Source organism: Manis pentadactyla, chromosome 8, assembly GCF_030020395.1.
Source record: "Manis pentadactyla isolate mManPen7 chromosome 8, mManPen7.hap1, whole genome shotgun sequence".
Lineage (NCBI taxonomy): Eukaryota > Metazoa > Chordata > Mammalia > Pholidota > Manidae > Manis > Manis pentadactyla.
Genome location: NC_080026.1, coordinates 114,047,795 through 114,075,632, shown reverse-complemented (window position 1 = coordinate 114,075,632; position 27,838 = coordinate 114,047,795). Strand labels below are relative to the sequence as shown.

Here is a 27,838-nt window from a genome sequence, read left to right as displayed (position 1 = left end):
TCTGGTGTAGTGGAAGGATTCAGTAGATGCTAGCTTTTTGTTATTATCATTACAAGGCATAAACAATTTAATGTAACCACTGGGCACCTCTGGCTTTCATGGTGATGGAATTGCTTAAATAAAGAGTGTGGCTCAGGAATCTTGAGGAGAGGCAAGTGTGGGGTGCCGCTTTGTTGCAAGAGCTAGCATTAGAATGAGAAGAGCTGGGGCCAAACCCCAATGCCTGCCTACCAACTCTGTGACTTTGGGCAAGTTGCTTTGCCTCTCTGAACCCGTTTCGTCATCTGTAAAACTGGGATAAAAACAACTCTCTCACAGGGTTTGGAAAAGGGATTGAGCAGGAGAGTGTGTATCATGGTGTTTCTAACTCTGACACGCTGTCCATAGAGTTGTTAACCGTAAGGTCCCTTTCTGTGCTAATATTTCATAATTCTAAGTCACTGTGTTTGGCAATAAAAATGTTTAAATAAGAATCAAGTTGCTGCATTTATCAGCTGGTGTTCCCCACTCCCAGATACTCTCCTATAACCGGAGTTCGAATTTCATGCCTGTGCAGATTATACTTGGTTACATTTTCTGCCTTAACCTGAAAGGATGCCCTGGTGATGAATTCCCTCAAGCTAGAAGCTCTTCTTCTTCAGATCAATATTCATTTCTCTTTTTAAAGGGCATTTGCCATTTCCAGCTAAATTGATGGCTGCAGCCTGAGCTTTTATTTCTCTTTATTCTTTTCCCAAGAAATTAAATAAATGGGCAAAGCTAATGGAGGCGGGGGCAAAGGGCAGGAGGAGACCTCTTCCCACTGGGATTTATGGCCCACAGCAGCCCCGGCCTCCTTGAGCTGGGGGAGCCAGAGGATCTGCAGTTGGGCTCTGGAAATGCCTGGAAATGCTGTCTCCCAGATCATCCGGAGGAGGAAACCAGTAACATCTTATCTCCTGGCGTCAGGCTTTGAACTGGACTTCTGAAATGGGATGAGATTCAGGGGGGCTTTGGGACCCCAGTGGTGCTGCTGGTGTTTATGGGAACCACTTAAGTGGGGTCTGCAAGAGGAGGGGCCTGCTAACCTGATTAGTGCTGATGAGACCTGCTCAGAGCCTGGTAAGGAGTAATGTCAGGGTTCATCAAGCAGCCAGCCTTCTCACAGGCTGAAATTTACTCTGAGAAAGGTGGGGGCCGGGCAGTGCAGAAGTGACCTTTAATTGTGCTGAACTAGAGAGCTGGGATCTGTAGCCTGATTGTCTGAGTCCTTCAAATGACCTTGGAATGGCCATTAGGGATAAGCCAGCAGCTGTCCATGATCACTGCCACCTAGCGTTGCACTGCAGAGCTCTGCTATGAGTAGTCCAGTCTGTGGCCACTCAGGGTCCCACTGCCCCCTCCAGTGACTTCCAAGTCAGTGCCATGTGCAGGCCACTCCACAGCCGGCCCTTCCCTTGTCTATGCCTGTCCTAGGACCACTACTTAGAACCACTGGACTTTTGATTTCCAGCACCTTGCGTATGCAGCTCAGCTTGGTTGGTCAGCATCTTCCTCAGACCTGCTAGGCTAGACAATGTGGGCTTCCAAGTCTGGGATTTTCTGGGGATTCAAACCCACCCAGAATTATGAAGCTGGCTGGGCACACAGAGCAGCCAGCAACTCTGCCAGGACCCAGACGTGGAAAGTCTGACCGGGCACTGGACCTCCCCAGACTTCAGGCTCCCTGCCCTCGCCGGCCAGCCAGTCCCTCTGCCAAAGGGTGGTTTCACAGCCCAGATCTCAGTGTTAATTTTAAACATATATGGAGCAGATTGGATGAGCGTCACGGAAAATTTACCAAGTGCCAGCCGGGTGATTGTTTTATGTGGCACTTGAGGGCCAGGTGTCTATCAAGAGGGGCTCCAAAGGCATTTCTTTAACTCCATAAATTAACTTAATGGGCAACATGGTTATGTGGTTAATATTTAATGGTTCTGTGGCCTCGACAAGTTGAAGTCTTTCCTCTCACTAAGAAGCATGAGCTATACTTTAGGGGCTCAGACTAACAATTTTATAAGTGACTCCATTTGCCCCACTCTTATGTGTGAAATACGTGTTTTACAGTGTTTGTCTAGGGGATAAAAGAAATACACTCTCACCTCCCCAGGGCAGTGAGGGGGTGTTTGAGAATTATCAACCCACCTTTTACCATGTTAGTGACATTTATACAAGTCTGCATTTCCTGGTGAGGGTGACTAGGATTATTTTTCTCCCCAAAAATCTGAGCTTGCTCCTATCATTCTGCTGTCATCGATAGACTGCTTTTAGGATCAATGGCTTTCTTTGTGGGAGGGATGAGGGGTTGGCTATAGTGAGACTGGGGAAGGGACTCCAGCCCAGCAGGCGGTTGACCCTGGGGGGATAAGGATCTCCCCATCTGCCCTCCACATCTCTGAAACTCATTCATTTTTATTCCCACTTCCCAGATTTGAAAACAGAGGCTATCTCTTGGTGGTGGTTCTTAGTCCCAGGTCTCCCCCTTCCCCCTTGAGAATTTTCCACCATAGCCCATCGTGGCTATCACCTTCATAAAGAGAAGTTAATGTTGCAACCAAAACAGACTCCAAGAAGACCAAGACCTCCTGGCATGCTTAGTCCTGGATGTGAGGAGAAGGTCTTTATTCCTGTGACCTTCGTTCTGAGGATAGGCCTGGACCAGAGTACCTTTGAGGGGAGACTGAGGCAGGGAGCCAGCACTTGTCCATCAGGCCCCCTGCGTGGGCTGTGCTAAGGTAGAATCTGTCCATCTCCTCTTGCCCAGATAAACCCAGGAAAGGAGTTTCTAGCATGGGATAAAGCCGACTGTGTCCCTTTTCTCTTTAAGGGCCCTCAGAGAAGCCCCATTGCCCATAAGAACCTCTGCACAGATAGCCGAGCCCTTCATGGGTTGGTTCCACTTGCTGCTCAGGCCGCAGCGTCTCCCTTTCCTCTTCCCCTGCAGTACTCTGCAAGTACGCCCTTCCCAGCGAGCCGGACTCCCATAGGCCTCCACCCTTGGGTCTGTGCTCGCCCTTTTCCTGGGGATGCATTCACCCTCCGCAGTGCCCCTCCCAGAAGCCTCCTGATTCTGGGAGAACCAGAATCTGGAGAAACAGGGCACCACCCCTGCTGTTCCCCAGAAAACTACACACATGCCTCCACGCTACACATTCAACCTCTGTAGGAGGGTAATTTATATTTGTCCTTCTCTAGACCAGGAGCTCCTTGAAGGCCACATCTGTTATCTTTGTGTCTTTGCTAATAAGCAAGATGCCTGGCCCCATGTGGGTGTCCATTTGATGATGAGATGCAAACAAGCTGGGGAAACCTCCAAGGAGGTGACATGTCCCCAGGGCCCCAATGTGCCAGGACCCCTGTGACATGGCTTAAATGGAAATCGCAAATTAGACACCATTTCCATTTCAAAAGGATTTGAACCCATGTGTTTGAAATACTCTGATGTACAGAAGTTCAGTGAGCCCCCAGCTTCTCCCATAGTGATCTATGAGGAACAGTCCAGGCAGCACAGAGGCAGCACCAGGGGTGGAGGTGGGGACAGAGAGTCGGGCACTAAATGGGCAGGATTCCAGCCCCACATGCTACCCGCTCCCCCCACCCAGGGTCTCTGGGCTTTTACCTACAAGATTTCCATTGCTTAGAAAACCAAATGGTAGCATAAAAAGAGGAAAATGTTTGATCCTGTGCAAAGAGCATGGCACCCACGGTTGTTTTGCCAAATGCAGAATTTCGCTCTCTCGTCCTGGGACAGTCGTTACCCAGAGTAGTGGGCTTCAAGGAGGGGGGATCATGCCGAGGGGGAAGGTCTGAGCACAGTCTGCTTGGGGCCCCGTCGTAGGAAGCTGCACGTGAAAAACCAGGCTTGTGCCCCCGTGTCTGCATGGGGGTCTCAGAGACAGGCTGTGCAGTCGCACTCTTATCTAAGTCTGCGCCGTCTGGAATGATGACAAGGTGCCAAGTGATGGCCCGTGTCACTGACTCCCTGGTAACGGTCTGAGGTGGGCCAGGAGCTGGAGGCTTCAGGGCAGCTTAGGACGGGGGTAGGGGCCACTGTAAGGACTGGCCGAAGGTAAACCCGGACGGCTCTTCAGGGCCGCTTTACCAGTCTGCCTTCCTGCCCTCAGCATCCACTGCCCTCGGCCCTTCCCTCGCCCTGTTTCTCCAGATCGGCTCTCAGCCAGCTCACCAACCCCCCGGACCACAGAACAGCCAGGTGAGGAGGGGACCGAAGTCAGCTCAGTCGACATCCTAAGCAGCCCCCCGGGCCGGCAGCCCCTCCCTGGATGCCGAGGGCTGTGGGGTCATGCTCATGCCAGCCCTTATCCCACCTTGGGGCCGTCGGGGCCCTGGGCCTCACCCGAGTCAGAGCCCTATTAGAAAGGCCCAGTCAGACTGACTGATAGATCAGACCCTGAGTATACTGATGACTTGATGGTGATGTTTACAGTCTTGGCACCATCAACTGCTAGAGCTGGAAGAAACTGCAGAATGTCACTAACCTCAATTTGTCCCAGCTGTGTCCCATGGGCTGTCATTAGGAAACGTTTGGAAAACCAGCTCCACAGAGACCTGTGGGGAGTGCTGGAGGCAGTGCAGAGGAGCAGGTCAGAGCATAGGCTCTAGAATCAGATGCCTGGATTCCAAATCTTGCCATTTACTAGCTGAGTGACCTTGGGAAATTACTTAACCTCTCTGTGCTTTAGTTTGTTCTTCTGTAAAATTGAAATCATAGTCATACCCATTTCTTAGAGTTAATGTGATGATTAAATGAATCGATCCCCCAGGATGTCTTTATTACTAACAAATACTGACCTAAACAGAGCTCTGCAGGTTTCCTTCCTGCAGGGCTTCTCAGAGCCTTTACTGTGCTAACAAGCATGGTGCTCTCCAAGGCCATGGTGAAGTCCTGCAAGGCGCCATTCACACGTGCCCTCAGAACTCACTTCATCTCATCAAGCTGGTGTTCCATGAGGTAGAGTTTGAGGTTTCAGAGCTAGTCTGTTTTATCCTAGAAGAAACAATAACCAGAGAGGGACAGTGAGCTGCCCAAGGTCACACAGCAAGTATATAAAGCAGAACTAGAACTAGAATTGAGGTCTCCTGACTCCCATTCCAATGTTCTTTCTAGTAGCCTCACTGCTTTCACCCAAAAACAGTGACAGCAAGGACAACAGTGTAACAGCTAAACTTCACTGTTTACTTAGTGCCGGGCTCCAGATTCATGATCTCACTCAGATCCACTAACCTAACAGGTTGCTGCCATATCAGATCCGCTGTACTGAGCTCAGAGAGGGCAAGTGGCGCATTTAGCATCACACAGCCTGAATGGTAGAGCCAGGACTCACACCCACATCTGCCTGGCCCCGAGGCCTTGACTTAACCACCCCATCACATACATCCCAAATGTCCAGTGGCACACTTCTCGGCCTGAGCTAGGGGTCGTGCTGCTGAAGAGACTCAAGGGTCAGCCCCACCTGCTCCTCTCACAGGGCTGAGTTTGGAGGGGTCACTGGCTCTGGCAGTTGTCACCAGCCCAGGCCTCAGGGACTGACCGCTCAGCACCCGGATGGCCTGCCGAGTGATTCTGGCCAGAGCCGGGTTTGGTGGCAGCTCTGATGGAAGCTGCTCTGAGCTGAGAGCGTCTTGTCAGCCCGAAGTAGTCAAGACACGCGCTCAGCGTGGCTCCCCCTGGGCTCCCTGTTAAATAGAGATGCAGCAGTGGTTCGCCCACAAGGCCTCTTTGTTGAGGCGCTCACAGCCCACACGCCCTCTGCCCGAGAGTGCCGGTCTGTGCCAGCGTGAGGAGCCCCTGTGTCTGCTGCCGGCGCTGGGCCAGCCCTGGCCTGGCTGTGGACCTGCCCCACCATGCCTCCCACTCCCTCTCGGGGAGGCCACCCTGGCAGCAGCTCTGTTCCCCGCCTGGGTCCCTGCTTGTGGTTTCCCTCCGCCCTCCTGCCCGTCCACTGCCTGATTTCCACTCCTCTCTCTCTGTCTCTCTCTGTCTCTCTGTAAATCTGGCTCTGGCTCTGGCTCTCCCTCACTGCCCCTCTGTTTCACCATCTCTCTATCTCTCTGCCATGGGCACTTAACCAGCTCCTGTCTGCTGGCTGCTGACCTGCAGCCTTCTTATTGGCAGCCCCTTGCCCTCCCACAGCCCCGGGGTCTGCTCTTCCTGCTCCTGGCTCTAGCCTGAGTCCCTTGGCCCCGTTTCTCAGCCCTGCTTTGGCAGTGACCTCTCCTATCTGTTCTCAAGGGTCATCCCAATGTCTTCTCTCCATTCTGAATCGAGGGGCCAGGAAGTGGGCTTCTCATCCCGCATTCTGTGTTGGATTGAGCCAAGTCAGGGGTCCTGGGTGCCCCAGGCGGCAAGGTGTGGGGTAGGAGCTGGAGTGCAGCAGGACCTCTGACCATCTCTGTCCCTAATCCCTCACTTCCCAGCAGCAGACTCAGCCCTCCCTGGATGGCAAGCTCACAGCTGGCCAGCTGGGCCACACCCCACCTGGGCAGCTCTCCCGACAGGAGGCCCATGTCCTGCTTTCTGCCTGTCCAGTCCTGTGAGGCCCTTGAGCCCAGCTCATGCCCACTCTTCTGAGAAGCCCTTCCAAGCCCATTGCCTTACACTGCTCCTCCACACATCCCCAGCTTGGCCTAAACAAGGCCCTGCTACCTCAGGCCCACATCCCCCTGTTTGCTCAGTTCACTCAGGCCGCACTGGCCTCATCCAGCCCCTGCAGTCACCATGCCTGGTCCTCCCCCTGTCACCTTGACCAGTTAATTCTCACCCATCCTTCAGAACTCAGATTCAAAGCATCTCCTAAACACCCCCTTTCATAATCTTCCCGGGTCCTATCAGACTCTGTTGTAGCACCTGTTGTCCTTGGTAGAATCACCAGCTTCTCATTAAATACTTAATTGTGCAGTCAGTATTTAGGAGCTATGAATATCCGGTGCTGCTGGAGTGTGACTAGTGGGAGAGGAGGCTGGTAGGATAAGCCCTTGGATTGTCAGGCTAAGGATCTTGGACTTATTTTGCAGGCAGGAAGGAACTCTTTCAGGGTTCATGCAGAATTACTGGTTCCTGAGGGCCTGAGTCCTGGGGTTCAGTAGTCATTGTTTTTCGCTTGATTGGCTGGTTGCTGAGTTAGTTAACTGGGTAGTTGGATGGCTGGTTGGCTGAATAGTTGGCTAACAGGTTGATTGGTTGACTGATTAATTTGTTATTTTTATTAGTAGATTGTTGGTTAGTTGGTTAATTGGTTGGTTGGCTAGTTGATGGGATGGATGGAGAGTTGTTTCATTAGTTAGCTGATTAGTTAATCCACTGATCAGTTGTTTGGGTGGGTGGGTGGGTGGGTGGGCGCCTGGTTGACCATCCTCCATGGCACAGCCCTTAAGCCCCCCGCTGCTGCTGGCCCCAAGCTGGCCTTGCTTCTGGCCCTCCTGTTCCCAGTTTCACCAGGCCTGATGCCCTGTCTTTCTGTCTTTCCACAGGCACTTGTCCGACTGCCTCCCCACATTTCACAGTGTGATGAAGTCTTTCAGTTCTTTGAGGCCCGACCAGAGGATGTCAACCCCCCAAAAGAGTAAGTGGTAGCTCAGGCCTCTCCTGTGTGCTTGAAAGGTGTGAGCTAAAACTGAGACCAGCCTGAAGAGGCTCAGGATGTGGGGGGGCAAGGAAAGGGGGAACTGGCAAGGCCAACCAGGCTAAGGAGAGATGGGCCAAAGGTATGCGGACCACTATTCCCCAGACTCCTATTGGCCAAAGCCTGCTCCTCATTTCCTTTACCCAAGAGCTGGCAAGTGAGGGTGTCTCTGCATTTGGGGATCAGGTTTTTCTGCAAATTCTTTAACTCATAGGAGCAGATGAAATAACAGAAAACACAGTGGTCATGCCATTCAGATGCCCAAGGTAAGCAGTCATCTGAATTGCTAATGCTATAGAGCCTCCAGCAGAAATGCAGGCCTTGACAGACATGTGCAGCCCAGGCCGAAAACTCACACCCTGAATAACTCAGCAGTCGTGGGATGTTATAGCAGATCTTACGGTCATCGTCAAGGTGACAGAATGTACCTGGCTTTTACCTGTAGCCTTTCATAATAAACCTTAGCAGTCCTGTTTACAGAGGAGGAAACTGGGGCCAGTAAGATTAGGTGGTTTCCCTCAAGTCATACAGTGGGTTGGGTATGTGACAGGCATGAAACTTGAGCCCAAAGTTTGATTCCTAGTGGCCCAGTGCTGGCCACTGTTCCCATGTTTGGAGAAAAATGGGCAGTCATGATACTCTGGGCCTGATGGTCAAGATCACCCACCCAGTCATGCTGTTCCTCAAACACATGACCAAACTCCACCCTCACGGCACCCTCTCTTGCTCAGAACGGTTCTCGCACCTATGCTCCTCAGGGAGAAAAATCTGGTTTCTATCCAGGAGCTGATGAGCAGAAGAAGGCAGGCAGGGAAGAGTGTTGGGTAGGGGGGTTTGGGAGAGGACTAAAGGAGATGCTAACTGATCACCTAGATCCATATCTCTCTTCCCTAAAATCTCAAAGTACCAGATGGGTGACAGAGAGGCAGACGGGGTGGGTACCGTGGAGGGAAGGGAAAGAATGGTACAGAGGAATTGTCTGGGACAGATGGGGAAGGCAGGGAGCTATCTAGTTGTGAGGAGGACAAAGCCTGAAGACAAGGGTTTGTGTTGCACAGCTCCAGGGGCACGATTCACACTGCACTGTCTGTGAATGGTTACCAGGGTAATTGTAAAGTGTGCAGCCTGCACACCTGTACATGGCAGTTCTGCCAAAGGGGCCCTTTTCTTTTCATCCATACTGTCAGTCTAAGAGCCTAAAAAGTCCTGGGCCCTTTGAGGAGGAAAAGCATTACCCAGCTAGGAAGTTTACCTGGCCCAAAGATGCCTCAAAGGCCATCTCCCTTTCTGGTTGCCACAGGCTTAAGAAACAAGCAAATGCTACAGAACATTAGAAACCCATCTGTGACCTGGTTCACGATGTGGAATAGTTAAAAGCTGCAGGGAATAGGATGCAGTCTTGAGTTCTCACCCCTACTCTGCTGCTTACCAGCCACACAACTTTAGGGCAGATCACTTCCCCAAGCCTTTTCTCTCAACTGTAAAAAGGAAATAGTGATTAACTCTGCTCTTGCCAACTCCAAGGGTTATCTGCGAAACTCGGATGACATGAGGGCTGGGAAAGAACTCTGTAAACAACAAAATGGCATATGAATGTGTGTTCTCACCAGAGGGAGAAGCATTGTTCTCACCACACCTACTATGTGTCAGGCTTGTGAGAGAGGTTAGCACCAGGAGTTTATACATTCTTATTCCCGTGTTACAGATACGGATACCCAGCTGGAACCAGGAATTGAACCCAGATTTTTCTGGTTCCAAACGCAGGCCCTTACTCTTTCCATTCTTGTCACCTGCCTCTCTGGTTTGGAGAAGAATCAAGGGACCAAATCTATATCCTGATGCCTCTCAGTGTCTCCTGTCTGTCTGTCTTCCCACCCAACCTGCCTCAGAGGAAGGGCAGAGACAGGCTCTTAACTAGCAGCAGCATCCCTGGGTCCGCCTGGCCCTGCCACTGCCTCTGTGCAATGGCCTTACATGAGGAGAGAGGAGATGCCCACCCCCAGGCAGGTAATCATTGGTGTGCCATGTGACCATGTGGTGGATGAAGGAGTAGGTGCTTTGCCACAAAATCCACTGACCCTCCCTTTGACCTGTGCCTCTAAATCCTGCTCTCTGCCAGTCAGCTAAATCACCTGTCAACCTGCACAGAGAGGCGATATGGGAGCCCTTTGCTCATCTCCAGAAGACCCTCAAGGAATGATAGAGACCAGACTGTGCATGGTTTTGCGGAGTCAGGCTCTGGGGTCTGGGCTGCCACTCAAGGCTCTGTGATCTCTGACCATCTGCTCAACCTCTCTGTGTTTGTTTTCGCACCCCTAAGACAAGATAATATGGAACTCTTGGAGTAGTTGAAAGGGCTTATGGAGATAACTGGCCAATGCTATTAACACACAGGAGGTGCTCAGGAGTTTTGTTTCTTGTGGAAGGTTGTAGAACGGAATGGAATGCAATGCAGCTTAGTGCACGCTCCACCCTGCAGGTCACAACCTGGCTTTTGCACAGAAGGGTTGTAAAACATTTGGCCTCCAAGTCGGCATGGCGGTGGGTTATCTGCCTCTTTCTTAAGGTAGTACCAGCCATCTGGGCTGGTTCACAACTGATCTAGCAAGAGATAGGCTAAAAACAGGAATCCCTCCAGCACGAGACAGACCTGAGGAAGTAGGGTGAACTGCGGCCAGACAGTTCTGAAGGGCTTTTCCTCCCTGGCTCTGGCCCGGCTCAGCCCCCAGGACCTGCCAGGAGAGACCGGAGTCCCACTGCAGAGTGTACTTGCTGTGAGCACCCAGCGCCCAGAACTGCAGGTGACCCAGGCTGACAGGCTGACCATCTATCAGCCAAGTGCCTGTAGCCCTCCCTCTCAGGGCTGCACCTTCCCATGTCACCTTATACCTCCTCCCTCCATCCTGAAACGTAAACACAGGATCCAGTAACAGCATATTGTGACTCTGGGGCGACTGTGGAGAGGCTTATCAAATTATCAAAGCCTGCAGCTTTAATTGGAATTTTGCAGATAACCCTCTGCCTCTTTCAAGTGTGCCTCTGCAGGGCCCTGGAGCACTGAGCATTCACGGGAGTTGAAGGAAGGGAGGGGGACCACGTCCCTTTCCCATGGTTCAGGAAAGGCAAGACCTACCACAGCCCAGCCTTGATGGGGGAGGTGGGCCGCAAGCCCAGGCCCTCAGCGTTGATCACAGGCCTCTCACTGGCTTCTGTGGGTGGAAAGCAAGGGCTCACCCACCTCCAGACTGCTAGCAGTTGCTCCAGACCACTGGCCCCACACAGAAAAGATGCTCTTTCTAGACATCTTTGATGAGCCTGGCGTAGAGCAGCTCTGGTGGCTTCAACTCCTCGCGTGGCCACCCCAGGAAGGTTGCTTGCAGGCCCTGTCTTCCCCTCATCTAGCTACTAACCCTGGCTGGTGTGTGTTGCTGCTGTGTGCAGGCAGTTCTGAGCTCTGCCAGCACCCCTGGCTCAGGCCCAAACCCTGCCGTTAACCTAGATTCCTCTCTTTCCTTCACACTCTTCCATCCAGACCCAGAGTCCATCCTGTGGGCACTACCTCCAGAATGTAGCCCGATTCTGACCGCATCTCACCATCTCCCCTGCTGCCACCCCAGGCCCAGCCACCACCTTCCCTTGCCTGGGTTCTGGCCCCCTGACTGCTCTCCCTGCCTCTGCTCCATTTCCAGCACAGCGGAAGTAACGACCTCTTAAAAGCATCACTTCAGATCACGTCACTCCTTTGCTCAAAATCCTCCATGCCTCCCATGTCACTGAGGCCCGGCCGCCCATCCCGCCCTCAGAGGGCCCCTCCTGCCACCCCCGCTCCTTGCTTCAGCCCCACTGGCCTGCTTGCTGCTTCCTGCCCCTCCCAGCTGTGTTCCCGCCTTGGGGGCCTTGTGCTGGCTCTTTCTCTGCCTAGAACACTGGACCCCTCCCCAAGAGAGCCCTGGGACGAGTTCCCACACCCCCCGCCAGTCTTCACTCAAGTAGCTGCTCGGTGAGGCTGTCCCTGGCCTTCCTTCGGTTCAGAACCCTCCAGTACCTGCTGTCCCCCTCCCGCCTCATCTGTCTGCACAGAACATAGCACTGCTCAGTTGTTCGCTCACTGCCGGGATTGTCAGCCCCTCCCCCGAGGACATCGGCTCCAGGAGAGTAGAAACTTGTACCTGTTCTGTTCATGCCATATCCTCGGTGCCCAGAGCAATGCCTGGCTCAGGGCCGACACTCAGGAAACATTTGCCAAATGAATGACGGATGTCATTCAGGCTTCTTTACTGTCTTTCATTGGAGGCAGACTGTGACATGATTTTATAAAGATTGGGGCTCAGCCAGCAGAGTGGTCACCAAAGGTCACCCTGCTGGCAAGTGGCAAGGCCAGGATGCAAGCCCAGGCAGGCTGGCTCCAGGCTGACATGTATAACTGGCCCTAACCTATCACTTAGTTCATGCCTCCTAAGATTTGCCACCTCCTCAGCTGCAGCCCTCCTGTCCCCACCCAGCCAGGGCACAGGGACACCAACCTGAGCCCCTTGGACCTGTTTTTTCCTTCTAAGGATGGTGTGTTCTTGGAAAGTGAGCACTTAAGTAGAGCGTGTGTGTGTGTGTGCATGTGTACATGTACATATATACCTGTGTGCATGGATGAGTGTCTTGATGGGGAGAGAGGGGAGCAGAAAAGGAAGATGGCAGCTGCTTTGTACTCCACATTATACTCATTATTTCAGGCTTAGGCCACCCCTGCAGTTGGTTTCATTATCCCTTTTTAGCAGATGGGGAAACAAAGGCCTGAGCCATACATGGCTTGCCCCCGCCACACAGCCAGGAAGTGGGGGACAGGCTTTAAATAGGTCCACCTTCCTCAGACAGAGGGCCACGCCTTCCTAGCCTTCCGTGTAAGCTGAGCATGTCTCCCCCAAGCCCAGCCCATTATCCCATGGTAATGAGGGGTCAGTGGGCAGGAAGCAGCAAGAGAAGGTGGCGATGAGGCTTGTTAGCTTGTCCTGTGGATTCTGGGGCAGCCAAGTGTCTGGCTTGGGGTAGGAAGGGCCTTGGTCACCAAATCCTGAAGGAGGCGGAGAAAGACACACCACTGGAGGTTGAGGGAATTCAGTGCAGGACAACCCAGGGCAGTCCTGAGTGTTAACAATGGCTACCGAATGGCCCAGCCCCGGGGAAGCACCCCTGCAGCTGCCAAGGTGACCACCAGCTGTGCACATGGCTGTCTGGTGCATGTCCTGGGGCCACACATGCTGTCTCAGCTCTGCCTAGCTTTGCTGTGTTGAAGAGCCCAACCGGAGCCCCGCCAGGGCAGGAAGCCAGAATCCCCCTGCATGCCCCGGCATCCCCTAGCATCCCCCTGCATGCCCCGGCATCCCCTGGCATCATCCAGCATCTCCCTGCATCCCCTGGCATCGTCCGGCTCACCCAGCATCCCCTGGCATCCACCAGCCTGGCTTCCACAGGTGCAGGAGACCCCCAGGCAGGGAGTCCCTCTGCTCTCATTCCCAAGTGGTATCAGTGATGGCAGACATGAGTAAGGCAGGCCTGTTAGGACTCACAACCTAGTCAATCGCATGACCCATGGGTGCCTCTTTTATTCAAGTTTAAATTTGCCTCCAGTTGAAGGCTCTCAGAGGGCCCTATCCACAGCCCGCAGGAAGACGCCCGTTCCTGCTGGGGAAGGGTCTGGCTCTCAGGCACAGCCCTGGAAGGCCCTCAGGGGCCTGTGATCTGCCTTTCCGTCTCTTCAGCGTCCTGGCCCACCAGCCTCCAAGCCCGTGCCCTGCTGTTCCCTCCTGCTGGAGCCTCTCCCAGCCCCTCTCCTCACCTGCCCTGGGACTGCGTCCTGCTAAGCCCTCAGACTTCCCAGCAAGGCCCCCTAAAAGCCCATGGCTTGGCTGCCGTGTGAGTGGCACCGCATTCACCTAGGCCTGCTCATGGGCCTCCCCGCGCCACAGCCCACATCTCTGTCCGCTCTGGGCCTGGCACCTGGTCAGCGTTGAGCCAAAACAATGTCAGGGCCATTTAACAAGCTTATGAATGGAACTGCCCACTGTCATGGACACAGAGTGAAGAGCACTTGTGACCCTCTGTGGTCAGGAGGTCTGGGCCCAGAGGCCAGCCTGCCCCTTGTTTCTTTGTGCCTCAGAGTGGGAGCAGCAGTAGTGCCAGCCCCCTGGGATCGCTGGAACCATGACACCTCCGAGCACGCAAAGTGCCTGAACAGACTGGCACATGGTGTCATCACCATGGCAGCCCTGGGGGGAGGCCCAGCAGCAGGGGGCATGTGTCACCCCTCCACACGGGGCAGTCACAGCACAGGAGGGGTCGCAGCCTATGTTTGCCACCTGACCGTTATTGACCATCTGCTCCCATGTGTACACACACATGCACTTTGACCTCCGTGTCACAGAGGGAGAACAGAGGCCTGGGCTGGGCTGGTGTGCTTCCTCCCATCACACGGGACCATCCTGCTTGTGGACTTGCCACGCGCCCCCTGGCCTGGGAGCTCAAGGCCAGAAGGGCTGCCTTTGACCCAACAGCACAGTGGCACACAGTGGGTGCCTAGCAGGCTGCTGGTCTCCAGCTCCATGATGCCCCCTCTCGGTTCTCAGTCTGGGCCTGTCCCCTCAGCTCATTTCTTCCCTCAGAGACCAGCCAGGATCCTGGTTAAATTCTTGAAATTTCATGGGAGGAGCAGAGCCTTGCTAAACAGGTTTTTGTTCTCCAGCCCTAGGGCTACAGAGCCACCCTCTGTTACAGCCTAGAACAATGGCCCAATGTTCGGAGGGACCTGGGTGGGTGCATGGGCCCACAGCCAGGTCAGAACCATCCCTGCCCTAGACTGAGGCCCGGCCGCCTGCTGGCCCAGAGTCCACCCGCGACGCCCCTGCCACCTGCTGTATCTGTGGGACGCCTGGGAAGGCCAGTGAGAAAGGGAAGCTGTTCTGTTAGGAGGTCTGACCCCTGCAGAGTACCGGCTTTGGGCTGGGGCCTGGGTATGGGGGCTTAGGGGCAGACTTGGAGGCCGCTGAGCCAGGCTTCCAGGGCCCGAGGACCAGGGAGGAGACAGGCAGCTGCTTTGGGCTGGGGTGGGCACGAGGGCAGACCCAAGAAAAGGTTCCCCTCTGCAAGACTTCCCCAGCCTTCCTTCCTATTTATATTTTGCAAAGGATCAAGGCTATGGTACCCTCCCCTGGGGAAAGCGGAGTCCAGGAGGACAGAAGGGACTTTGCTAGCCCTGCCTAGGGACCCAGTAGGAAAATGCAGAGTGTGTGGTGGTGCAGCCAGGATGGCTGAAAATTTGGGGAGGTTCCTCCAGGAGTTCCATGTCCTTGAGCCTGGTCGGATTCCAGGTCAGGCCTGCTCTGCTTGTGTCTGGCCTGATTTGTTGCTTGTGTCTGACTCCTGATGTCTTGGCTTAGAATCCAGGCTTCCCCACTGATGGCAGGGTGACCTTGGGTTGATGACAGGAGCTGGGCCAAGTCTTTCTGAGCCCTCGGCTTTGCCCTTTCTCATCAGGGTTGTGCTGACGGGGTATGAAGCTGCCCCCTCCACAACCAGGCACCCTGCTGACTATTGGGAACTCTGAGACATCCATATTCCTGCCCTACCCACGTGCCCCATGCTTTGCTGAGTCCTGGTCAGACCCTCATCAGCAGGACAGCTTTCTGCATCCAGCAGGCCCTGCCACTGCCCATCTGGCCAGGGATGTGGCCTCACTGTCCTTCCAGCCCCTCTGCCATTGGCAGCTACACAAATAGCCTCTTTAGGCTGGTGTGCGCGAGAGCCAGCTGGAGCTAGGGGCTGTGGGTCCCAGGGGGCTGGGGACCTGAGAAGCACAGGACTTCAAGTAAGAAGGCCCCTCCCACCCGCTGCCATGGCCCCCCTGGGGGGGCAAGTGGGAGGAAGGTGCCCACAGGAAGCTGGGTCATCCCACTTGAAAGGGGCATTGGCTCTGGGGACCAGGAACTTCTGAGGGCTGGTTTGTTGTGCTGGGTGGGCAGGCTGGAGGGGAGCCGACTCTGGACCACCCAGCTCACAGCGAGGGCCTGTGAGGACTGCATCTAGGGAGAGAGGGTTTTACTCTGTCTTCAGGTCTGGCACAGGATTTTCAGCTCTCTCCAGCAGGGGCAGAAAGGAGGGTGGGGAAAGGTATCCTGGTACAGGGGGCTGGGGAGGGTGGGCCCAGGGCCATTATTTCTCAGGTTTGTGCTGTTTCCCTGAACCCGCAGCCCCAGGAGGGTGGCCGTGGTATGCATGTGCCCGAGTTCCCCATGTGCCCACTCCCTTGCTCCCAAGGCCACAGGACTCTTTGGAGCCTCCAGCTGGAGGGGTGAGCCCCCCACAGAGCCTGAGGCCTGCTTTGCTCTTATGTCATGTTCAAGGGGAATCTTTAGTTTCCCTGACCTCGTCATTACCACCCCTCCACTGTAACCAGTCCCTTGTAGCTGCCCCTCCACTGGGAGCCCATGGCAGAGTTGGACCTTGAACCCAGGTCTTTGGCCTTCCAGACTAGGGCTTCCTCTGTTGGCGTCCAGGTGGGAGGCACTTGTTCATTCACACACTTTTGATTGTCTTCCTTGGTCACAGAGCCGCAAGAGTGGACGTGGCTCAGCCCTGCATGTGGGGAACTTGCAGATCTGAGGGGAGAGACAGGAGGTACAGGCAGGGCCGGGATCACTGCTGTGGGAGGAGCAGAGCGCCAGAGGGAGCAGCCCAGGCCCTGGCTGGCACCACCTCCTCCCCCTCCAACGGTGTGGCCTGGGAAATATTAAAACTCCCAAGGCCTCAGTTTTTTCACCTGTAAAATGGAGTTTATAACAGCTGCCAATCCAATGGAGACAGAAATGAAACAGATTGTACAGGTGCTGGACCAGCACAGCACTGGACAGCCCGGTGAGCTGGTCGGGGACACTTCCCTAAAGAGCTGGCATTCCAGCTGAGAGAGGGGCTGCAGCCAGCTGCTGAAGAGCAGGGGGAGGGAAGGGCGTTCGGTCAGAGAGAGTCCCTGAGACTGCAGCAGTGTTCAAGGAATTGAAAGAAGTTCAGTCTTCCTGGAGAGTGAGTGTGTTGGCTTGGGCTGGACCAGAGGAGACGGGCCTGGGGCATCCAGTGTCCAGCGGGTGTGTCAGACAGTTGTTAACCTTGTCTCAGGTGAGGGGGCAGAATGTGAGGGTGCCTGGGGCCCCTTCTGGCTCTGACATTCTGTGGTCCCGATCAGGACCAGCTGGCTATTACGGTAGTCCAAGCGTGTAACAACCAAGGTTTGGAGTAGGGACTCTGATGGCTGTGGGAATGGAAGACATTCGTAACAGTCTCATGCATTCTGAAGAACATGTACCCCTCTGTCTACAGGCCCTGTTAGTTGGGTCTTAAGGTAGATTGATTGGAATTTGGGCACCTCTGTAACTGGATCACTTCAAGTGCCCTATTCATGGGTCTGTGTGTATCTGGCCCCACCTTGTGGCGATATTGGGTATTACAGCTGCCAGCATCCTGTGGGTGCCTGCGGAGTGACTGGACTTAACTGCTGAAAGCTGTGCTGGACCCTTGAGCATATCTTGTTGAACCATCAGTATAATCCCGTGAGGTTCATGCCCCCTTATGTAGATAAGGAAAGTAAGGTCAGATTGGTTCCATTACCTCTCAGTTAGTGTCAGAGGCTGGGTTCAAACCCCTCCACCTCCAGGTCTGCAGCCCAGCTGACCACACAGGGGTGTGATGGAGAGAAGCACAGGGGCCATGGCCAGGGGGCCTAGCTCCAAACTGCACGATGGGACCCCTCATCTGACCACAGGATGGAAAATTGGCCCAGAATGTGGTCATGGGGTAGGGGGCAACCAAAGGTACAGTTGAGGGTACTTTTCAAATGTGAAAACTCTTTAAGAGGAACCCAGGCATCTCACCAGGCCACATCCCTGAGAAAGTGCAAGGTTCATGAGCCCCAGTGCAAGGGTGCGATCACCAAGACCCTCTCCCAGCCTCAGGGGTTCCTTGGGTCTGAGGAGGGGTGCTGCCCTGCCCCCTTTCAGGACAAACACAGTAAGAATGGTTCTGGAAGCATCCAGAAAAGCAGGTCTCCCTTCTTGAACCAGACTGAGACCTGACTTTGGCCTTGGGCCCAACCCCACACCAAATCTTAAGCCCTCTGCCCACTTTTGTAAGGCCCATTTGTCACATGAGGAATCCTGAATCAATGTGGCTCCCCCATCCCCAGTCCAAGACACAGGCTGACGTTCAGACTGGCTGGGTGAGGCCCGTCCCAGTGCTTAAGGCAGGAGGGAGATTTTTTCAAATCGCCTTGTCTGGTGTCATTTTCATAATATAATATTCACTCTTTTTAAATGTATAATCAATCCAATTATTAGTAAATTTAGAGTCATGCGGCCATCACCGCAATCCAGTTTGAGAATTTTTCCATAACCCTGCAGAGATGCCAAAGGAAGTCTTTTACTTCTTTGCCAACTCCAGGATTTCGGAGCCTTATTCACATTCCTTACCTCTGCTCCTGCCTGGGAAGAGGAAAAAACGTATGCTCCAGGGCTGAGTTCTGTCCCCACCCATGTGCCGCTCTGATTTTTAGACCTTCTAGCAGTTCCAGCTGCTTTGGCCTTTGCACAAATTGCTCAATAGCCCAGGAGCTGCTTGGCCTTCTTCTGAGGCTCTGAGGTGGACCGGCTGTTGAGTGGGAGCCCAGGGTGAGGGGCAGGGGTACCCATATCAGTGGGCACCTTCCCTGCCCTTTGATTCCAGTGGCCCCCTGGGTGCCCACCTTGACCTTCATCCCCTCCCCCAGGAAGTACCTACACAGTTTGGCTCTGCAGGTGAGCCTCACCACACATTCAGTGCCTTCTTTTCCCCAGAGCATCCTAGAAGGCCAGTGGGCACAGGCAACAGGTCTAGGGGCCAAGCCCACAGATGCCCAACTTTCCAGCAGGGCAAGTTCCACGCATCCCAGGTGTTTAGCAGAAAACAGCTGACACGGTTTAGCTCATTTAGTTCTTGTATCCACCCATGAAGTGGGTACAGTTATTTTCCCCAGTTTACACATAAACCCATTGAGGTATAGAGAGGTCACATGGCTTGAAAAGCTGGTAAGTGGCAGAGATGGCTAAAACCCAGGCAGTCCAGCAGCAGAGCCTGGCTCTTACCTATCCTGCCCCCTCAGTACAGCTCACCAAGCATTTAGCACACTGCACATTCACGTACTCATAATAAATGGAACCTATTATTACTATTGCTATTGGTGAGGGGCTGATATTACTGGAGGAGAAGCCAGAAGCCTGGCTCACCAGTACCCACAGAGCCCTGGCCACTCAGTTCGGCCACTACATGGGTTTGTAGTTTGTGGCACTTGCTATCAGAGCACCCTGTCCCCTCCCAGCAGCATCCAGAGAGGAGAGGGTGGAGGAGAAGGTTGCCCCATCCCAGCCTTCACAGCCCCATGCTCCCCAGGCATCCTCTAGCACAGCCCCCATGTGCACCGATGGGCCCTGCAGCCCGGGGCTGGGGAATGATTTGCCTGAGGTCACCCCAAGAAACTGGACTAGCACCAAGTTTTGGACTCAGAGTCCTGTGCTCTTTCCAGCTCTTGGAAAGTTTCCCAGACAATTTCCAGAGCATCCTGAATGCTGGTGTGGACAAGGGCACCTGGGGGCCTGAGCCGAACCCTTGTGGAGACTTGAATTGGAGCCTGGCTGATGGACATGGAGTGGGGCTGCTGCCCTGAATGACTGGGGAGTGGGAGCTGGGCTCTGGGTAGGTCTGATTTAATTGCTCAGAGGAAGGCTCCTGATTAGAGAAGGCCAAGCCTGCCAAGAGAATTTAAGGCTCATCGCTGGGAGCACCCCACCCCCTACCCTACGAAGAGGGCACCTCTGAGCCTGAAGGTCGGAAACCTGTGGACCTGCAGTGCTGCAGGCAGCTGCCTTGGGAGATGGACAGGACAGGCGTTATCTCCACTCTGGCCCACATCTGGCATGTCTGCATAAAGCCCCACTGTGCACTGGGCACTCTTCTGGGTCCTACAGGCTGTGAGGATCCTGTTGGGCAGGTCAGGAGACACCAGGTGGGAAGTGATACCAGGAGACACCAGTGAGGGAGTGAAGTCAGGCGAGGAGGGAAGGAGCTAGAAGCAGTGCCTTATGGACCAGCTGCCCCGTGGCCAGCGGGGGCCTCACCCACAGGGAAGGCTGGGAGCCAGCCAGAGCGTCGGGCCGCAGAGCCGCGCAGGCTGCTGAGGCATCTGTGCTCCCGCTGGTGTTCCTTCCTCCAGCTCTCCTGCTCCTCCTCCACTGCCTCCAGCCCTCCCGATAGCAGCCAAAGGGAGCTTCCCAAAAGCCTGGGCTAACAGGCCTGGGGACCCCCTGTGGGCAGGATGCCTCCCAAGAGCTTTCCTGTGGCCTTGGGCCCCTCCCCGCCTCCCTCCGCCCCTCACCTCCTCAGAGAGCCCTCCTTTATGTTTGTTTGTTTTGTTGTTGTTGTTGTTTTGTTAATTAAGGTATTATTGATATACACTCTTATGAAGGTTTCACATGAAAAAACAATGTGGTTCCTACATTTACCCGTATTATCAAGTCCCCACCCATACCCCAATGCAGTCACTGTACATCAGTGCAGCAAGATGCCACAGATCCACTGTGTGCCTTCTCTGTGCTACACTGTTCTCCCTGTGATCCCCCACACCATGTGTACTAAACAATACCCCTCAGTCCCCTTCTCCCTCCCCACCCGCCCTCCCCTTTGGTAACCACTAGCCCCTTCCTGGAGTCAGAGAGCTCTCCTGTCTGTCTCCATCTCAGCAACCTTTCCCTTTAACTTCACAGCTCTTGACCCAGTTTATCAGTTTGCTCTATTTGTTGCTTATTGCCCTCCCCAGGGCAGAGTCTGTTTACTCAGTGCTGTGACCCGAGGGCCTGGCACAGAACACGTGCTCAGCGAATGCAAATGCGTGTTGACTGACAGTAGGGAAAAAGTGGGAAGCACCTACCTCAGCCTAGTGGCTCCAGGCCAAGGCCCTTTGAAGGAGAGTGTGGAGACTGGACTGTGATTGCCAGGATGCTCAAGGCCTGAGGTCAGTGCTGGTTAAAGCTATCAGAAAAGCCTGTGTGAAGCGCTGGTGCCCGGTGTCCTGTTCCCAGGAGGGCAAGGCTGCCCAGTGCATCAGGCACAGTCATTGAGTACCAGATGGTCATGCAGGCCCAGTGGAGATGCTCAGACCCAGGGGGCAGGGGGACCTTGGAGAGGATCCAGAGGTGTGCAGGGGAGGCTGCCTGGGGGAGCTGGGCCCCCACCTGCACTTGGATGCTGAGGGAGGGTTCAGAGACAGACAGGAGAGGACCTGAGCTCAGAGCGGCTTCTGAGTAGGGGCAGGCAGGTAGGGGAGGGGGCTTTCATGGAGGCCTGCAGGATTCTGAGCACTACTAAGTGTGGGGGCCAAATTAGGGCCCCCAGTGCCATTGGGGTCAGAAGTAGAGTGGGCTTTCTCGAGCAGATGTCCCTCCCTGGGCCTTAGAAGGTTGTAAAATACTAGAGAAGGCAGGAGGGTGCATGCAGTGGCCAGCAGCACAGACAGCCCTGAGTTGGCAGCCCTGCTACGCCACTGCTGGCTGGGTGGTGCCAGGCAAATCACTTAACCTGTTGGAGCCTTGTCTGTAGCAAGGACCTAAAGCACCTATCTCAGGCAATGTAAAGCAGATGTGAAGGGGCCTGTCATGTGTGGGTGCTCCTTGCTTGTGCATTTGTGATGTGGGGTTCAGGAAAGTCTGGGAGATGCAGGGTCCTCTGGCTCCAAGAGCCCAGGCCCGTCCAGGCAGTGCAGGTGAGCTGGTGCCTGGGAGAAGCTTGGCACCCTCCTCTGCACGCTTGTTCCCACAGAGGCCATGGCAGGAACCAGCACAGTTGTGCTTCTAGGCCCAGCTGGAAATGTGTCCACGGTTGGGGAGTGAGGGCACCACAGCCCAGGAGCAACCTGGAGGTCGGCGCAGAAGTGGGGCCCTGGTGTGTGTCTGTCCTGTACACACAGATCAGGCACCTCTGCAGGTGGCCACTGCAGCTCAGGGAGCGCAGGAGTCTTCCGTTTCCTCTGAAATGAGTCCCCATCCTGTCATCTAAATAGGAAAAACCAGAACCAGATGGGAGCCCGATTCTCATCCCAGAGGCGGTGCTGCCACCTTTCAGGGGAAAGTCTTCTGTTGCAAACACCACTGGGTTTCCTTCTAAAATCAGAGCCATTTTTCTTCACTTGAGTCCGGCTCCAGTGGCATGTCCTGCCTCCAAGGCACAGAGCTCCTCCGAGGCCTTGCCCTGTGCTCCCAGCACGCTCACACATGCACATACACGTACTAACACCTCCATTCCTGCCCCAAATCAGCCTGCCTGCCCCTGCTCCTTCTAAAGTCATCTTCAAGGGCACCTCTAGTACCTCTTCTGGGCAGTGCACCCCAGCCTCCCAGAGCCCTCCAACCTCCCCCTCCTGGGAATTCTATACAACATATCCTTTTTACCAGGCTGTGGGGCACCTGATCCCAAAAGCAAATCCTATGTTTTCTCTTCCTGAGTGTTTGTCTTCTTTCTCCAGCTAGACAGGGTGCTTTGTGAGGGCAGAACTGTTTTCTCCTCTTCTGCTCAGACACAAGTCCCCCCTCGGTGAAGGTCTACAGCACCCCTCAGTGAAGACATGGACAGGTGGGTGGACAGATACATGCACTCAGAGAGAGAGAGGGAAGGCGTCCCAACATAGAACCCCCTCCCTGCCCCACTCAGAAGACGTCACAGTCAGACCCCACCACCGCATTTTGTTGCTGTCCCTTCCACGGTTCCCCAGGTTGGGCGTGCAGTCCGCAGAAGTTCCGGAGCTCCTGCAGCTGGGTGCAGATGGCGGAGTGGAGAGCAGAGCTCGGGAACCTGTGGGAAGCTCACGGCACTCGGTGGCTGCAGGCAGAGCAGCCTGTTCCCCCCGCCCCCGTAGGCAACCAGCTTTGCGCTCCCTCGTCCCCAGTCCCCATCCCACCCTCCCTTTCCTCCAGGGCTGCTTGTCAGGCACCATCTGGGTGGCACTCCTTGGAATGCAGGAGCGAGAACCCGGGCCTGTTAGTTTTCCTGGTCCTGAGGTGGCACCCAGGGTGATGGAGCCAGATTCTTAGGAAGTCCATACCCACAAAGGCGGGCCATCAGCCCTCCTGTATACTGGCCGCCATCCACACCCCAAACCCAGAGCCCCTTGTGTGCCCTGGCTGTTAGCCGGGCTCCTCTCCACATGCCAGAGGCTGTTCCAGGGGCTTTGCCCATTATCCCAGGTAATTCCCACACCAGCAGCAAAGGGGGATATTTGTATCCCTCTTTGACAACTGAAGGCACAGAAAGGGGAACTTGCCTGTCACAAAGCTGTAAATTGGCTGAACCAGGCTGAAGCCCACCTGTGATCTGGGGCCCGGACACAGTGGAGCACCTCCCAGCTGGAGCCGTACTCAGGGCCTTTGCCCAGAGTGATGAGTCCAGCCAGAGACAGACGGACAGCACTTTGTCTTTTTGCTGTGGCTGGAACAGCAGCAGAGACCGTCTGGGGTGCTCAAGAGACAAGCACAGTGCCTGGGAGGCTTCTGGGATCTGTGGCCCTGGCATCCACCTCTCTGAGTCTCGGCCTACAGGCTGCCTAAGACCCCGTCCCTCCCCAGAAATTCAGCTTTTTCACCCGGGGCAGGAATTCTGGCCTCTCTGGACTGTCCGCATGGCCACAATGGGGCCCATTCTCGGAACCCTGGAAAACACAGCCCCTGTGGAGAAAGGACGGATTCTTTTTGGACACAAGGGCCCTCAGTGCCACAATTTAGATCGGGACAAATGGGGGCAAAGAGCAGCATTCATGGCCCTCCGTCTGTCTTTCCTGGAGGTCACTGCCCCTTGAGACTATTCATGCAAAGGCTCTTGAAAGCCAGAAAAAAAACCCAGCTAGGGACAAAGTGGGGTGGAAAAATCCCCGAACGTTCTCCAGACCTCAGCTGACCTGAAGCCCCCTCAGCTGGCTTCTGGACCAACATGCTGTTTCTCACTGTACCATTCAGAGAATGAACAGCTTGTGAGGGCACTCAGAGTAGCCACACGTCAGGGATGGGGAAACTGCCATCCTGAGAACTGGTCAGCATCCTTAAAACTTTTCTGTCATGGTAAGAAATTTCACATCACAACTCAATACAGGTAAACAGGTAAGTAGGTAGGTAGGAAGACATCTGAAACAATTCTACAAAACAATATTTACCCTTCCTATGGGTGACCTGATCATTTGGTCTTTTTAAAATGCTTATTAGGACACTCTGAGCTGATGACAGAACTCAGTTGTGGGTGGCAGCCCATATCTGAAAAGCACTGGTTTAAGTGGCTTGCCTAGGTCCACCAGCCCCTGAGGGGCAGAGCCGGACCCAGAACGGAACATGGGTCTGCTGACATCAGTGCCAGACATGTCACAACCTCTCTCCTGCCCCGCCCCAGCTGCCTGCCTCACCTCTTAACAAAAATCTCCCCCCAGCTGCTCTCTGACCACATCAATCCCTGACTGTGTGTGACACCTGGATTTCGTAGGACGTCACACTCCTCTACCCCCAGCCAGGCCCTGCCCTGCCCTCCACCTGCTCACCCACCCTTCCCAGTTTAACTCCTATTTGGAGCTGCTTGTTTGCACTCCCAGAGCGTGTCCCTCTCCACCCTCTCCACGGATCCAAGTGCCTTGATCCTTCAAGGCATAGCTCAAGGCTGAGGAAGCCACCGTGGATGCTGTGCAGCCCTGGGGTCTCTCTCTGCTCTGCACTGGAGTGTAACCACTCCTGGGTCTCTCGGAATGTCACAGAACGTTAGGTTTCTCACTGTGCTAGGTAGCTTTGTTCCCTCGACTTCATCTCAAACTTGCAGGCGAGAGCGTGTCACAGTTGCCCCTGTGCCTGCACAGACCTGCAGCAGGAGCCAGGAAAGTGCTTATTGGTTGATCATAGCAGTCCAAAGCATCATTACACACCTCAAGGGCTCCACAGCACTCCCTGGCCAGGGCTGCCTCAGCCCCAGCCCCCCTGTTCTAGATACCCGCCCATGTACCCTGGACCACATGGCCGCCAAGGGCACTCTCAGCCAGCCAGCCGGCGATGCGGTGGGCCTCTCAAACAGTCCTCAGCAGCAGCAGGCTCTGCTGACTGGCGTCCTGGGCCGAGCAGCCAATGTCAGCCAGCAGACAGGAGGGTGAGAACATTTGCTGCAAGCCCACGCGCATGTCCTCCTCTGCTGGGGCACTCTGATGGGACTGAAGATGCGAGGGAGCGGGGATGGCAGACAGCGGAGGGCACGGCCCTGGAGCATTCAGAATTCCACCGGCAGGGAGCCGGCATCCTTGCACAGGGCCAGCCCAGCGCACCAGGCTTTCCTGTTCGCTCCCTTCTCTTAGCAGCTCTTCTGGCTTTGCCTCTCATGCTGGGAACACTGACCTGCAGGATGGTGCCTCCTTATCCCCCCCAGGAGCCAGTTGGTGCTGTCTGTGCGTCCTCTCCTTGTGGGGAGGGCCCGTGGCAGGAGGGCAGTGTAGCTTCACGAGCCTGGGCAAGCCACATAGGCCCTCAGGGCCTCAGTCACCTTATCCAGAAAATGGGTTACCAGCACCTTGCCTACCTCAGCGTGCTGAAGGATGAATGCTCACAGGGAATTTTCAGCAGAGGGAAGAGGGAGGGGAGGCATGTCTGGGAATCCTTGAATGCCTTTGCCACAGCCTCCCTCCAGTCTCTCCCTCTTGGCTATCTCAGCACCAGCCCCTTCGCTAGAAAGTCTGGAGAACTGCAGGCGTCTCACCAAAATAAATGGAGGGGTGGGGGTGGGGGGTAGAAAACCTGACCCTTCTGGGGGGTATTAGCCTGAAAATGCACAGCCTTTTCCATCTCTTGGTTTGGGACTCTGAGAGTTGGCCATTCCTTGGGAAGGTAAATGCATCCCCCAAAACGAGGCCAGAGCATGCCAACTCCGTTGGGTTGGTGTGGCCCTGAAAATATGATGGTGCCAAATGAGCTGTAATAGAAGCAGGCTTTTCCCAGGTGAACATGCTAGACAGAAGCACTTGTTTCCTCTGAAAAAGCCCAAAACTCTGACAATGGGGCCATCATCTCCCCTGCTTGGTGCTATGCTGCCAGCATCCTGGTGAGGTCCATGAGAGGCAGCCCCTTCGTTTTGTTTTAGGGGGCTCTTCAGGGTCCAAGTTTAACAGGCATTTGCCATTTGCGTGGCAACTCAAGTGGGGTCAGGTCTAAGTATGAAAGAATAACAAAGGCAGTTTATAGAGCATTTTCTGTGCCCGGCACTATGCGAGCCCCTTTATGCATGCTATTTCACCTTCCCCAAATCGTAAGGGGTTGGAATAGTTATTACCTTCATAGAGAAATGGAGGTTCAAGAGGTGGAGGGAGTAGCTCAAGATAACTGCCCAGCTAGTGGAGAGTTGAAGTGGAGTCTGTGCTTCTAGAACCCGTCCTCACTAGGCAGACAGCAGCATCCCAGAGGCAAGGCCAGCAGAGGACCTCTCTGTCCTGCGTGTGGGAGGGAGAGGCCTCAGGAGCACCTGTTTAAATGGGGGAGGCGTGTGGTTCTGGGTTGAAGGAGCCCCAGTCCTCCCCCTCAGCCAGGCCAGATCTGTGGACCGGGTGACCAGCTGTCCTGGTTTGTCCAGGACTTCCCCACTTTGAGCCCTGCTAGTTCCACGTCCCAGGTTGTGTAGGATGGTTTGTCACTGTACCTGAGGTCTCAGTCTGTCTCCCCAGACCAGCTGGGAAGGCTGAGTGGCCTGATGAGCTAAGTCAGGACACAGCCTGGGAGGCCTTTTCAATTACATTAGCTTCTGGCGGCGCTAGAGGGAGACGCTAGCCCTCGCGCCCCCACCCCCCTTCTCCTTCCTGTGGCTCTCTGGGAGATAATGATTCAGCAGCAAGTCGGAAGCCGGCTAGACTGTGACCTACCAGGAGTGGAATTACCAGCAGGGTGGGGGCTGTCAGCCCCAGCTCAGGGCATGAATTGGAGCAAGGAGGGGAGGTGGGAGAGAATGCTGAGTTTTTAGGGAACTGGACCGCAACGGAGGGCCCTGCTGTCCTGCCCAGGCCAGGACTGACTGCAGGGCAGTGGGATGGGGGCATGCCGGAGGTGGAGGAGCACTGCCTTTTTCTCCACATGCCCTGGCAAGGTGACGAATGGGGGAGTCCCAGCTACTGGATACCTAAACTGCTGCTCAGCATATTCAGCTGCTAAAAATACAAAATGGCTCTGCTAAAAGGTGCCCAACTGGAGACCTCCAAGAGGTTTCCTGTTAGCACTATGCCTGTCCGGCCGGAGGCCAAATGCTGTGTGAAGGATTCCTATGCCTGCCATGCCCACCATTCAGTCCCAGACTCACTGCCCCCACAGCCAGGACCTTGGCCTTCACTCCATTAACCCTGTGTGCTTCTCAGGCCCCCAGAGCCTTGTATCACCCTCCTCCACCCCTGCAACCCTCTACACCCATGGCAGTGTTTGGGCATTTGTCTTGAGACAAGAGCAAGGTGTGGATTTTCAGAGCCCAGTTCCAGCCTTGCCTACTCACTGTGTGACCTTGAACTAAGTCTAGCTTCTCTTAAGTTTTGTTTTCACCTGCAAAACCAGGAGACCACACCACCTGCAGTGGGGCTGGAAGTCCTTGGTGGGAAGGGCTCCTACTCTGGTTGAAGGACAGGAAGGCCAGGGTACTTGTCTGGAAGCTTCCTTGGCACTGCAAGCACATTTTTCTTAATAAGCTTAGATGTTTGTTAGGGGTGGCTGGCGTCCTAATGAAGATTATGATACAAGGACTGGAGTGTCCCTGGGCACCACTCCTTACCTACCTGTCACTCCTACCTACTGTGCTGAGCCTAAAGTTCTCAGCCAACACTGGCCCAGCCTTGGCTAGTTAGAGATGCAGATGGGGCAATAGGTTGGGGTGAGGCTCCATTTCAGAATTTTCGACCAGCTCCAGAGATGATCCTGTTAAGTGACTAGGCTGAGCCTCACTGACCCAGACCAGTCACAGGGCAGGCACTCAGTGCCTGTGAGTTGTGTTCCTCTCGCACTCTTGAGCCTCAGTGTGCCCCCCAGTCACATGATAATGGCCTGCCTGCCTCCCCTCAGGGACTGTTGACAAGCTCA

General features: G+C 54.7%; 1 protein-coding gene across 5 annotated transcripts in view; it reads left to right on the top strand.

Annotated features, from left to right (window-relative positions):
• The window catches only part of SH3PXD2A (SH3 and PX domains 2A), a 220,831-nt gene that overhangs the window by 115,643 nt on the left and 77,350 nt on the right, over window positions 1-27,838 (top strand). For all 5 annotated transcript variants that reach the window (XM_036898463.2, XM_036898461.2, XM_036898464.2 and 2 more), the window contains one exon: window positions 7,510-7,601. In XM_036898463.2, the coding sequence (XP_036754358.2) occupies window positions 7,510-7,601 (92 nt within the window). The remainder of the gene's footprint in view (window positions 1-7,509; window positions 7,602-27,838) is intronic.